We start from the raw sequence: 14,967 nt of genomic DNA on the forward strand, positions 1-14,967 counted from the left end.
CTTTATATGCCCATATATGGAGATCTCTGCATCTGTCAGTCTTTGTCCCTTTTATGCTGATTTGTTTGTGTCTGATGCCATGACGACACATTGGGGTTAAACAACAAACTGCACTGGGAACTCCTTATATAGTTATGGCTGTATAAATACCTCGAAAAGGTTAGTGACACCCACAGTCACGAAACTAGAGGGAGCGTAAACAACAGTCTGGTACCACCCACCCATAAAACAAACATGGGCAAATTCTCCTTCTACAGCACAGCCACCAAGGTATGGAATAGTCTAACCCCATCCCTCAAAAAATGCAGTTCGCTGAGCTCATTCAAAACAGCCCTAAAAACTCATCTTTCTGGAGGCCAAAAGAGGAGCTAGTACCAGTTTCCCTGTAGACAGACGACCCCCCTCCCTCCTTTTTTTTTTGTATATATTTTTTATTTTTCATGCTTATTTTTTGTACATAGTGGTATTTTTTCTCTGTATTTGCCGGACCCAGGGGGTCTGGCTTACATGAGGCTTTGTACCTGTTTTCTCCATACATGGGCATGGTCACTTTGTCCTTAGGCCCCAGCCATAAAAGTCTGTCCCCCTTTCGTCCATACATGGGCATGTTTTGTACCTGTTTTCTCCATACATGGGCAAAAAACTGGTTTTGGTCACTTTGTCCTTAGGCCCCAGCCATAAAAGTCTGTCCCCCTTTCGTCCATACATGGGCATAGACACAGGCTGACACGTCATGTGAAGTCTGGGTCTGGCAAAACCAGGTCTCCTGGTCTTGTTTTTGTACATAGTGGTATTTTTTCTCTGTATTTTTATGTTGATTTTTGAACTGTTTGGTTGCTACTTTATATGTCTATGAAATAAATTCAAGGACCCCAACGGAAACAAGTCCGCAAGGACTTTTTTGGCCGGACCTTTTAGACAAAAGTATTATAAATTTAACTGTGTTGTTTCACATTCTTTTGCCTAATACAAATTTCAATCACAATCAATCAATCAATCAATCAATCAGACTGGTGCTCAACTCGGGAACGATGCAAGTTGTAAATGCATGCCCCACCCAGTTATGCAATACCGCTGTACCGTTGTCAGAGAACCTGTCTGTCCCTTTTATGCACATATATGGAGAGCTCTGTATCTGTCTGTCTGCGTCCCTTTTATGCCCATATATGGAGTTCTGTGTCAGGCCTGCCCAAATATGGAGACTAGGCCAATCTATGACGTCACATTGATGACATCAGCATACTCCATATATGGGGATTTTCAGATTCATCGATATTTTGAGAGATCCGCTGATCCGACCGACTTCTTACTCGGTGCATCACGCTTTCGGTTCCTCACCGATACGCTCGCCGAGTTTGAAGTCTGTCGGTCCCATATATGGGCATGCCCATAATGGGCATAGCGGTAGTTCTGGACAACCAGATCTCCATATATACCTCTGTGTTTCTCTACACCTTCTCCCTGTCTTCCTTGCCTCTGTCCATCCCTCTCTCTCTCTCGCTCTGTCCATCCACGCTTCAGGCCTCTCTCTCTCCCTCTCGTCTGTTTCCCTCTGTGACCTTGATGGGAAGGTCAGTCGAGACATCACAGGCTACAGAGTGAGAGACACAGACATGCTGATGAGTGGGGGTGAAAAGCAGTGGTGTAAAGTAACTTTTACTCAAGTACTGTACTTGAGTAAAATTTTGAGGTATTTTTTACTTAACTGGAGTATTTCCAGTTTTAAAATACTCTCACTTCTACTCCTCAGAGGCAAATATCATACTTTTACTCCACTACAATTATTAGAAAACTTTAGTTACTAGTTGCTTTGTAGATTTTGATTATCATTACAAAACATACATTACCCACTTCAGCCCTATATACATTTCGGCCATTTGAAAATAGCCGATCTACAAGCTCACAATGCGACGCATTGTGAGCTTGTAGCTCTGCTATTTTCTAAAGATTTGTATACATTTGAAAACTTGTGAAATGGGACATTCTGCATAATGAGTACTTTCTACTTTTGGTGCTTTAAGTGCATTTTGATGCCAATACTTTTGTACTATTACTCAAGTCAATTTTGCTTTGCTTTACTTGTAACAGAGTATTTTTTACATAGCAGTATTGATACTTCTACTTGAGTAAAAGAATGTTGCACTTTTTCCAAGATGCCTGTTTATTCACATCTTTCAGTTTGTTTTAAATTTAGTATTCCTTCTGAAGCAGAAAGGTGTTCAACACATTTGTGTGCATAATACCCAAACAGCCTATAACAGACCATGTTAACCCGTTAAAACCAGGAAAGCATCTGTGCAACCACTTGTTTTATACTTTGGCTATTCAAAAATAGCAGATATACAAGCTCATGATCTGCTGCTAAGTCTTAAAAAATAAATACATTTCAATAAAAATCTAATATTTGCTTCTGGGGGGGGTCCCTGGAACAACATATTTTGAGATGGGGGTCAGTGGCCAAATAAATATCATTTTGGGTGTCCTTGACATGAAAGAGTTTGAGCACCACTGATATAGGCATATACATAAGTTTTTCAGAAAACTGTTAGGATTTAGAAGACATTTCCCAAGCTGGGAACCTTTCTGTACAGAAATCATTAGTGTTTTTCTGAATGACTGTCATTCTGATCAAGCTCATGGTGGAGCCTTTGTATTGAATGACAGCAGTAGTACAACTTATATGCCGGGCCTTCAAGAGCACAAGCATCATGGTCTAAAATCAAGGGTTAGGGCTAGGCTACTGGAAGCAGATGTTTGATAATGGCATTAATACATGTTTGGATTATTTTCATGCATACCAGATCAATTCTACAGGTAGCCTATACTGTTTATCAGGTAGTTTAGGCTAGCAATTCTGAATGAATCACTTTAAATACCATATATTATTTAAATTTTTTGATTGAATTTTGATTGATTGATTGAATACTTTATTGGCAGTTTGCCCAAAAAATAAACACAGGAAAGTACAGTTCAATACAAGGTCTGCTAAGAGGATTTTAAACCCAAGAAAGCCTATGGCTTGTTTCCATTGGGGTCCTTTGTACTCAATTCATCTAAACATTTAATGAGAAATATACACTACTATGCAAAACATCATAACAGTTTGAAAACAAAACAAGAACAAGAAAATAGTAGAAAGGTCATTGTTCCCTTACATTGTTTTTAGTTTTTCGTGTAGGAACTGCAGCAAACAAGCTAGACTTAGGACTCTTTGTGTTATACGTTTAGCATTAACCTTCAAATGTTAACTAGCAGTCCGGAGTCTTTGTGCAATGTATTAGTCCGTATTTTTCAATATAGAAGTGTTTTAATCCCGTCTGTGGCAGAACGCCATTTCCCCCCCTCGTTAACTTCCTGTTTACATTGAGTGTAATTCCGGCTGTCACCGGATGCGCCCCGTCACAAGTCTACCGCCAATTGTGAACTGCCGAGAGAATCGGCCACAGACGGGATTAAAACACTTCTTTATTGAAAAATATGGACTAATACATTACACAAAGACTCCGGAACGCTAGTTAACATTTGGGGAAACCGGTTAAGCACCTTAGATATTTTCTTTGTACATGTACGGAGAAGTACGGCCTTTACTGGTAAAAGTCCAGAGCATAAAGGGGGGATGGTCGCTAAGACTCTCGTAGATGTCAACATCGACATAGGCTACATCTACGGCAGTGGTGGAAGAAGTACTCGGATATCAATACCATAATATAAAAATACTCTGTTACAAGTAAAAGGCCTGAGGCTGTGTTCACAATGTTACTTGAGTAAACGTACAAAAGTATTGGCATCAAAATATAGGCTACTTATAAGTACCAAAAGTAAAAGTACTAAAAGCACTAAAACAAGCTCACAACAAAATAGTGTATAAAATAGGGCTGAAGTGGTTAATGCATGTTTTATAATATAATAATTTATATCTGCAAAGTAACTAGTAACAAAAGTTTTCAAATGATTGTAGTGGAGTAAAAATACAATATTTGCCTCTGAGATCATGTAGGAGTAGAAGTAAAAAACGTATTGAAAATTGGAAATCCAGTAAAGTAAAAATACCAAAAAAATTGCACAGTACTTGAGTAAATATACTTTAGTTACGTTACACCGCTAATCTACGGTAGTCTTGATCTAAGGCTAGTACCACTGTACTATTTTGCAAACTGATGATAAAGTATTCAATCAATCAAATCAACAACTTTACTTTAGGCTACATTAATATAGCTCAATGCAGTGCTAAACAACTCGTCGTACCTACAGAATCCCCCACAATGCAGCGCAATGCGACGTCCGTAACAGGTGTTTGTTTGTTGTTGTTGTTTTTTCGGGTAAGGTGTTTAGTTTGTTGTATTTGTGCTGTTGCTATGGTTACCCGAATCTCCCTCAATCGATGCAGCGCGAGGCGATGTCAACAGGTGTTTGTGTTGATTGTGGACGTTGCTATGGGCGCGCGTCTCTCGGCTTGCCCTGACGTGGCAGGCAGTGACGTCACGTCACTGACGTGGCAGTGACGGGGCAGTGAATATTTGGCAATGACCATGCCTGCAATGTCACTAGCATCTCAGAGTGAAGTCAGTAGCAGCTGGAGAGCGGTACAGTGACAGATCAGAGCAACAGATCAGAGCAGCAGAATCACAGAACAGCAGAGACAGTGAGCAACAGCAGAGAACATCAGAGAAGAGAAGAGAAGAGGAAAAACATGTCCATCAACATTTGCCTGAAGCGGTGTTGGGAAATGGCAGGTCTTTCCCCTGTTAGGCAGTCTCCAGGAATGAAGCGTCAGAGAGCTGATGAGAAGAAGACTGTCCGTGGCTGTGCGCATAGTGACAAGATCGACAAGAAGGAGGCCAGGAGTGTGAGTGCAGGAGTTAGTGACTCAGAGGGTGAAGTCAGACGTCGCCGGGAGAAACGCAGTTACGAACTAGATGACGATGATTTGGACCTCATTGAGGAGAATACAGGTGTTAAAATGAAAAGGAGGAAAAATAAATACAAGCGTGTGAAGACAATGGATGATGATGAAGAGGACAATGATTTGAAGAACTTGATTGCTGAGGAGATCTTTGCTGCTGACGGGGATGGTGAGGTCGAGCTGGAAGAGGGAGAGATTGTTGATATGCCTGTTCGGTGTGGCGTCAATGACAAAGAGGGAGATGATGATGATATGTCTGACGAAGAGGGAGATGATGAGGAGGAGGAGGAGGAGTCAGACATAGATGACTTCATTGTGGACAATGACGACCAACCTGTCGCCAAAAAGAGGGGCAAGACATTCTCAGCACATACCACCGATGCAGCCCTGCGGGAGGCCCAGGAGTTCTTTGGTGGGGACTTCGACTTTGGCGACACCTATGACCAGGAGGAAGAAGAGGAAGAGGAGGAGGATGAGGAAGGCCGGGATCGGCCCAAGAAGCTGACCAAGAGGCGGCAGGGAAGGCAAAGCGTGTTGGATTTCTATGAGCCCAGTGAGCTGGAGAGAAACTACATGACCCACCAGGACAAAGAGATCCGCTACACCGACATGCCTGAGAAGTTCCAGCTACGGCCAGTCCCTGTGAGATCTGCTGAGGATGATGAGCTGGAGGAGGAAGCAAAATGGATCTTTAGACATGGCTTCTCCACCCCAGCTATTTCCATGCAGGAGAGCACAGATTACCTAGACAGAGGAAGGACCACGAACTTCAGCAGGAAGGAAAAAGGTGAGAGGACAATTGTCAAGATTAAGGAGGCCCTTGACTTGATGAGGAACCAGCACTTTGAGGTTCCATTCATAGCATTCTACAGGAAGGAGTACGTGGAACCAGAACTAAACATCAATGACCTGTGGAAGGTGTGGCAATGGGATGAGAAGTGGACTCAACTGAAGAACCGCAAGCAGAACCTGATGAGGCTCTTCCAGAGGATGCAGTCCTACCAGCACGAGCAGATCTCCGCTAACCCAGACAAATCCCTGACCGATGGCATCCGTCCCCTGGATACCACCGACATGGAGAGGCTGAACGACGTCCAGACCCTTGTCGAACTGAGGGATGTGTACAAGCACTTCCTGCTGTACTACAACCAAGACATCCCCAAGATGCAGAACTCTGTGAAAGTAGGCAAGAATTGCCTCAAGGATCTGAAGCAGGCCTCGCACAGGGACATGTACAGCATCTGCCAGAGTGCGGGACTTCATAGTATGGCCAACAAATTTGGCTTAACACCGGAGCAGTTCGGAGAAAATTTGCGAGACGACTACCAGCGCCACGAGATGGAGCAATTCCCAGATGAACCGATGGAGTTGGCCAAGGATTATGTCTGCAGACAGTTCACAACTCCTGAGGCAGTGCTTGAAGGGACCAGGTACATGGTGGCTGTGCAGATCGCCCGGGAGCCCTCGATTCAACGTGTTCTCAGGCAAACTTTCCAGGAGAGGGCAAAGATCAATATCAAGCCGACCAAGAAAGGCAAGAAGGAGATAGACGAGGCTCACTTTGCCTACCCTTTCAAGTACCTTAAGAACAAGGGTGTGAACCAGCTGAACGGGGATGAGTTCCTTAAGATGTGCTTGGCTGAGGAGGAGGGGCTGCTCACCATAGACATCTGTATTGATATGATTGGTGTCAAAGGGCATCCTCCATATTCTGACGAGATCAAACAGTTCTACTACAGGGAGGAGTTCAGTCACCAGGTGCAAGAATGGAACAGGCAGTGGGCCTTGACCATAGACACAGCCCTCACCCAGTTCCTCTACCCTCAGTTGTCGAAGGAACTCAAGAACAAGCTTGTTGCAGAGGCCAAGGAAAACATTGTCCGGTCCTGCTGTAAGCGGTTGTTCAACTGGCTGAAGGTGGCTCCGTACAGGCCAGATCAGCAGGTGGAGAAAGACCTGATGGAGGAGAGTCAAGGCAAAGGCGTCCGAGTCTTGGGAGTCGCCTATGCCCCTGGCAGGGACACACCAGTGTTCTGCGCTCTCATCAATGGTGAGGGAGAGGTGACTGATTTCCTGCGTCTGCCCTACTTCATGAAGAGGAAGAACTCCTTTAGAGAAGATGAGAGGGTTAAAAAGGCTAATGATATTCAAAACCTGAAGACGTTTCTGAAGAGCAAGAAACCTCATGTGGTTGCAGTTGCCGGAGAGAATAGAGACGCCTACATGATAATGGAGGACATCAAGAGGACCATCAGTGAGCTTCAACAAGAATCCTCTCTGCCCCCTGTGCGAGTGGAGCTGGTCGACAATGAACTGGCTACACTGTACATGAACAGCAAGGAGTCTGAGGCTGATTTCAGAGACTTCCCACCAGTGCTGCGACAGGCTGTGTCCATAGCCAGGAAGATCCAAGATCCTCTGTCAGAGTACGCTCACGTCTGCAGCAGTGACGAGGACATCCTCTGCCTCAAACTGCACCCACTACAGGAGAACATAGGGAAAGAGGAACTGCTCAACGCTCTGCACTGTGAATTCATTAACCGGGTCAACGAGGTGGGAGTGGACGTAAACAGGGCCATCGCCCATCCTTACACCCAGAGCCTTGTCCAGTATGTGTGTGGCCTTGGACCAAGGAAGGGCCCTCACCTCCTCAAGATTCTGAAGCAGAAAAACACTCGTTTGGAAAACAGATCCCAGCTGGTCACCACGTGTCACATGGGGCCCACGGTCTTCATCAACTGTGCCGGTTTCATCAAGATTGCGTCCCTTGGAGACAGAACAGACTCGTACATCGAGGTTCTGGATAGTTCCCGGGTCCACCCAGAGACGTACGCATTGGCTCGGAAGATGGCTGAAGACGCCATGGAGTATGAAAGGTCAGCAGAGGATGCCAACTTGGCTGGCGCACTGGAGGAGATCCTCAAGAACCCAGGGCATCTCAAAGATATAGATCTGGACACCTTCGCAGAGGAGCTGGAGAGACAGCGTTATGGCAAGAAGGGAATCACTCTTTATGACATCCGTGCTGAGCTGAGCTGCAGGTACAAAGACTTGAGAGTTCCCTTCAGAGTCCCCAACACTGAGCAGATATTTAACTTGCTCACAAAGGAGACCCCAGAAACCTTCTATATAGGGAAGCTGATCACCAGTGTGGTAACAGGCATCGCTCACCGGCCGCCACGAGAGAGATATGACCACGTCAATCGTGACAAGGTCACAGGCCTGTGGCAGTGCCCCTCCTGCCTGCAGGACAGCTTCCCTGAACTCAGCCAGGTGTGGGACCACTTGGACAACAGGTCCTGTCCAGGCCAGGCCATTGGTGTTCGGACCAGGTTGGACAATGGCATCGAGGGGTTCATTCGCACCAATTCCCTCAGTGACAAGGCGATCAAACACCCCGAGGAGAAGGTCAAGGTGGGCATGATGGTCTACTCTCGCATCATGAACATCAACATCGAGAGGTTCAGCGTTGAGCTGACGTGCCGCACCTCTGACCTGATGGACAAGAGCAACGAGTGGAAGCTCCCCAAGGACAGCTACTATGACTTTGACATGGAGAGAGAGGACCAGAAGGAAGAGGAACAACTCAAGAAGAAAGAACAGCAAACACAGCAAACACCCTATCTAAAGCGCTTGATCAATCACAGCAACTTCCACAATATTGGTTTCAAGCAGGCAGAGGAGCTGATGGAGTCGATGGACCAGGGAGACTTGGTCATCAGGCCCAGCAGCAAAGGAAGGGATTACCTCACTGTGACCTGGAAGGTGGCGGAAGGTATTCACCAGCATGCATGTGTTAGAGAGGAGGGCAAGGACAACGCCTTAAGCTTGGGACGCAAGCTCTGGATCAACACAGAGGAGTTTGATGATCTGGATGAGATCACAGTTCGCTACATTCAGCCGATGGCGGAGTTCGCTCGGGATCTACTGAGGCACGAACACTTCCAGGAGTGCGATGGAGGAGACAGGAAGAAAATGGAGGAGCTGTTGGTAAAGACGAAGAGGGAGCAGCCCAAGTTTATTCCATATATTATTTCGGCTTGTAAAGATCTTCCAGGTAAGTTCATACTGGGCTACCAGCCTCGTTCGAGACCACTGGTAGAGTACGTGACCATCACCCCAAGCGGTTTGCGGTATCGCTCTCAGATGTTCCGTACAGTCAAGGAACTGTTCAAATGGTTCAAGAACCACTTCCACCAAGAGCCCTCAGCAGGCATCGCCCCAAACAGCAGCAGCAGAACGAGGACACCTGCATCATACCGTGGCACACGCCGTTAACACAACAACAACCGCAAAAGTCCAGTCCAGTGTAAGCAAGCTCAGCTGTTAATAAATAATCCCTCAAAAATGTATACTGTAAAAAATGTAAAAAATAAATGAATTAAATGTCAATTAAATCAAAAATTCATCCATTGATGATGTGATTCACTATCAGGGACTAAAGGGGAGGGGGCAGGCTAGAGGATTCCCTTGTGGCCATCTGAAAAAGAACATACTGTAGATTCTACGGTAATAATGTCTCCTTCCACAGCATCGGTTATTAATATTATATTGTGTGTATTCTGTTGTTAATATTATTTTATATAGTAAACACTGTAAGTATGTCACTCAGCAACATAATGACTCCTGTATATATGCTGTTGTTTCTTTGTTATGTCTGGTTTTATACTGCTTGACCTTTTACACCTTTGATCCCTTTAATAAAAGTGTTGATATGGAATTCTAAGGCTTGTTTATTGTTCATATGGACAAACATTGCAGCACCGAAGCACAAAGAGTGATGGAGTAAGTACATTATATTGAATGTTTTTTATGTAAAACTACGATCAGCCAGGCACAGAATAGATCATTTTTCAACACTAGAGGTTCGGGCCAACATCACACCAACATCGCACCACCAATCCGACCAATATGTCTGAGTCATCGTTACAGGGGCATTGTCAGTCTGTCTGTCTGTGTCCCTTTAGTTTTATAGGATTTGCCACAAAAGGTCATGCCTATAATAGTGTTTCAATTTATATACAATAATATACCGTAGCAAGCAACAATTACTATCTTAATCTCCGTAGTCCTTAATCTGTAATTAATGATCCATATAAATCTATCTTTTTACAGAGACACACATACTATAGACAGACGGTGGACAGACAGACCGACAGACGGTGGACAGACAGATACAGATAGATAGATCGTTAGATAGATAGACAGATAGACACAAACATGCGTGTGTGCATGCGTGTGTGTGGTCTGTCTAATAACACAAGAGAAAATAATGTCCAGTTTACAACTATCACAGTTACAGAGCAAACCAACAAATGCTTTGTTTACTCTGGGAGAGTAATTCAATTTGTCACAGATGGGTCATGTCTCCAAAAACAATACATCCCTGCCAGGATGGGTAAATTGCAGTTAAAGTCACAAGTTTGAAAACTACAGACCATATCAAGAACACTTCCATACAACACGACGTCCAAGTCAGACCTCGTTGCAAAAAGACACTGATGGGATTACTGAAAATGAATTAAGAAATGGTAGCATTGGTACATTCCTTCCCTTCCCTCTAAAACAACAAAAGCAAAGAAATGATTGCTATGAACTACCATAAAGAACATGTAAAGCAGGCAAAGATAATTATGTCAACAAGGCAGGAACATTAGCTGGTATTATTATTATTAAACATATTGATGTAACTACATCAAACACGTTAATGTAAATTACATCAACTTTTCTTTGCAATAATGTATTACATTTAATACATTATGACTACAAAAGGCAACAAAAAATTATGTGTTGCCACGACACCTGCTGGCTGAAATCAATCAATGCAGGGCTTTATGGCACTGACAACATAATGTATTCATGGTAATTCTTTTATTGATGTAGTATAGTCACTATACTATAATAATGTATTATTATAGTATACTGATATAAGAGTATTCTGCATTTTTTGGGGTATAGTGTAGTGCAGTACAGTGGTTCTCAAACCTTTTTTACGTCAAGGACCCCCGAATTAATGTATTTGGTCGTGGACCACCAACAAAATGCTTAAAAACTATTAAAAAGTGTCATTTATGTTTACCGGATTTAAAGAAAAAGAAAATAGCAGATCTACAAGCTCACAATGCATCGCGATGTGTTGTGAGTGAGCTTGTAGATTGATAGATTTGATGCTATATTAACCAACTTGGCTGGGGACCCCTTGGACCCCACTTTGAGAACCACTGGTGTAGTATTCCATTCATTTACTATGCTTTGACATTTCTTGCAACAATACATTGTCATTTATTTTTGAAATAAAGACTTAGTACCATATGACCAAAAAAATTACGGCATATCATATTTATGCAGTGTATATATATTACTGAAAGCATTCCATGTTGGTGGGGAAATGTCCCTATGGAAATGTAATATACATACTGTAACTGTATACGTGTATTACTATGGACTTAACTGTCAAAGTGGTACAGTATGACCACACAACCGTCTTGGGTTGCATCTAAGATGATGATGATGTGAAGTTAAACACTTAAAAACAGGTGCAGGATTATTGCCTGTATGTATAAAGAATGACATTCAGATTAGGAACCGATTCATTTTAATATGTTTTATTATAAAACAATGCTGGGCTTGTCGCATAACGTTTACACACAAACTGTTTACATCCATAGTTACATTTTCATATTAATAAGCTGATGACCCATTCAACTATATAGCCATTCTGCCATCCCAGAATGCATAGCTAAACCAATTACCCAATTCTTAAAGATATGAGAGTACAGAAAGTGGAAAATTTGTTGCATAAAAAAGTCAAAAACAAAATCTACTTAGCAGTAGTAGCATTTTTGCAAATCTTTGAATATATATATTTTTTAAAGCGAGTATTTTTTACTCAAATCTTTGCTTCTGGGGGATCCCTGGAACAACATATTTTGAGATGGGGGTCCATGGTCAACTACATAATCATTTTGGGGGTCCTTAACATGAAAAGGTTTGAGAACCACTGATTATAAAACCTGTTAGGATTTAGAAGACATTTGTAGAATCACCAGAAGCAAAGAATGTTGTACTTTTTCCAAGATGCCTATTTATTCACATCTTTCAGTTTGTTTTAAATGTGCTTTTGTCTCCCCACATTCCTTCTGAAGCAGAAAGGTGTTCAACACATTTGTGTGCATAATACCCAAACAGCCTATAACAGACCATGTTAACCCATTAAAACCAGGAAAGCATCTGTGCAACCACTTGTTTTATACTTTGGCTATTCAGATATACAAGCTCATGATCTGTTAAGTCTTTAAAAAAATACATTTCAATAAAATCAAATATTTGCTTCTGGGGGGTCCCTGGAACAACATATTTTGAGATGGGGGTCAGTGGCCAAATACATATCATTTTGGGTGTCCTTGACATGAACAAGTTTGAGCACCACTGATATAGGCATATAAATAGGTTTTTCAGAAAACTGTTAGGATTTAGAAGACATTGCCCAAGCTGGGAACCTTTCTGTACAGAAATCATTAGTGTTTTTCTGAATGACTGTCATTCTGATCAAGCTCATGGTGGAGCCTTTGTATTGAATGGCAGCAGTAGTACAACTTATAGGGCCTTCAAGAGCACAAGCATCATGGTCTAAAATCAAGGGTTAGGCCAGTGGTTCTCAAACTTTTTCATGTCAAGGACCCCCAAATTGACACTTATTAGCTCGCGGACCCCCATTTGAAAAGATATGCCAGGGACCCCCATAAGAGAAGATTTTTTACGGCTCTAGCAGTGATTCTCAACCATTTTAATTTCAAGGACCCCCAGTTTGACATGCATTAGGCTACGGACCCCCATTTAATGGCATTTCTATCACTTGGACCACAATTTATATTGTAAAATTGATGTAAATTTAACAGACCTATAAGGGTCCATTTGGTGCCTAATCTATCATTTAGCTGGGGACCCCCTGGACCTCCCTCAAGGACCCCTGGGGGTCCCCGGACCCCACTTTGAGAACCAATGGGTTAGGCTACTGGAAGCAGATGTTTGATAATGGCATTAATACATGTTTGGATTCTTTTCATTCATACCAGATCAATTCTACAGGTAGCCTATATACTGTTTATCAGGTAGTTTAACAACTCTGAATGAATCACTTTAAATACCATATATTATTTTAAAATTTGGATTGGATTTTGATTGATTGATTGAATACTTTATTGGCAGTTTGCCCCCCAAAAAAGCACAGGAAAGTACAGTTCAATAGGTCCACTAAGAGGATTTTAAACCCAAGAAAGCCTATGGCTTGTTTCCATTGGGGTCCTTTGTACTCAATTCATCGAAACATGTAATGACAAATATACACTACTATGCAAAAACATCATAATAAACAGTTTGAAAACAAAACAAAACAAAATAGTAGAAAGGTCATTGTTCCCTTACATTGTTTTTAGTTTTTCGTGTAGGAACTGCAGCAAACAAGCTAGACTTAGGACTTTTTGTATTATACATTTAGCATTAACCTTCAAATGTTAACTAGCAGTCCGGAGTCTTTGTGCAATGTATTAGTCCGTATTTTTCAATATAGAAGTGTTTTAATCCCGTCTGTGGCAGAACGCCATTTCCCCCCCTCGTTAACTTCCTGTTTACATTGAGTGTAATTCCGGCTGTCACCGGATGCGCCCCGTCACAAGTCTACCGCCAATTGTGAACTGCCGAGAGAATCGGCCACAGACGGGATTAAAACACTTCTTTATTAAAAAATATGGACTAATACATTACACAAAGACTCCGGAACGCTAGTTAACATTTGGGGCAACCGGGTAAGCACCTTAGATATTTTCTTTGTACATGTACGGAGAAGTACGGGCTTTACTGGTAAAAGTTCAGAGCATAAAGGGGGGGTGGTCGCTAAGACTCTCGTAGATATAAAAATGTCAACATCGACATAGGCTACATCTACGGCAGTGGTGGAAGAAGTACTCGGATATCAATACCATAATATAAAAATACTCTGTTACAAGTAAAAGGCCTGTGTTCACAATGTTACTTGAGTAAACGTACAAAAGTATTGGCATCAAAATATACTTATAAGTAAAGTACCAAAAGTAAAAGTACTAAAAGCACTAAAACAAGCTCACAACAAAATAGTGTATAAAATAGGGCTGAAGTGGTTAATGCATGTTTTATAATATAATAATTTATATCTGCAAAGTAACTAGTAACAAAAGTTTTCAAATGATTGTAGTGGAGTAAAAATACAATATTTGCCTCTGAGATCATGTAGGAGTAGAAGTAAAAAAACTTATTGAAAATTGGAAATCCAGTAAAGTAAAAATACCAAAAAAAATTGCACAGTACTTGAGTAAATATACTTTAATAATAATAATAATAAACTTTATTTGTATAGCACCTTTCATGACATGAAATGCAGCTCAAAGTGCTTTACAGAGCAAGGATACAATTACAGTTAGAACCAATTTAACAATAAAGCAAACAAAAATAAAATAAAATAAAATAAAAGCAGTAAAATGCAGTAAAATGCAGTGGCCCTCGCCACTACACAACTACAACACAAATGGATATAACTTAAATGTAGTGGCCACTGTCCTCTACAACACAGCTAAAGAAATATCCACACTTCACACAATTGCCAATATTACATGTGTACCTTGTGTACCTTAGTAATATATCTTCACACAATTGTCAATATTACACCTTAGTAATATATTTTCACTTAGTAATATTACACCTTAGTAATATATTTTCACCATGTTTACCACGTGTGGACTAGCCCAGGGGATCTGCTAACTTATCACATCCAAACCACACACCGTACACCCCTGAGAATGATATCGGGGTTATACAAGATATATAGAATAAACATAGACAAAAGGATCTGCCCTGGAGGGTCCACAACGTGTCGACGTGCTAAAAATAAAATAAAATAAAATAAAAGCAGTAAAATGCAGTAAAATGCAGTGGCCCTCGCCACAACACAACTACAACACACACAATTGCCAAGTTACGTTACACCGCTAATCTACGGTAGTCTTGATCTAAGGCTAGTACCACTGTACTAT

The 14,967-nt window shown here is 41.9% G+C and overlaps 2 protein-coding genes across 2 annotated transcripts in view; one reads left to right on the forward strand and one right to left on the reverse strand.

Annotated features, from left to right (window-relative positions):
- The window catches only part of LOC308078724 (nucleoporin p54-like), a gene marked incomplete at its 5' end in the record, with an annotated part of 280,426 nt that overhangs the window by 240,479 nt on the left and 24,980 nt on the right, over positions 1-14,967 (reverse strand). The gene's annotated exons all lie outside the window — the stretch shown is intronic.
- On the forward strand, positions 4,727-9,181 carry LOC308079003 (transcription elongation factor SPT6-like; the record flags this gene model as incomplete). Its single annotated transcript, XM_080420341.1, has 1 exon — positions 4,727-9,181. One exon carries the CDS (start codon positions 4,727-4,729, stop codon positions 9,179-9,181), a length of 4,455 nt encoding a protein of 1,484 aa, XP_080276467.1.

Source organism: Gymnoscopelus braueri (assembly GCF_963280865.1).
Source record: "Gymnoscopelus braueri genome assembly, chromosome: 22".
NCBI classification, from domain to species: Eukaryota; Metazoa; Chordata; class Actinopteri; order Myctophiformes; family Myctophidae; genus Gymnoscopelus; species Gymnoscopelus braueri.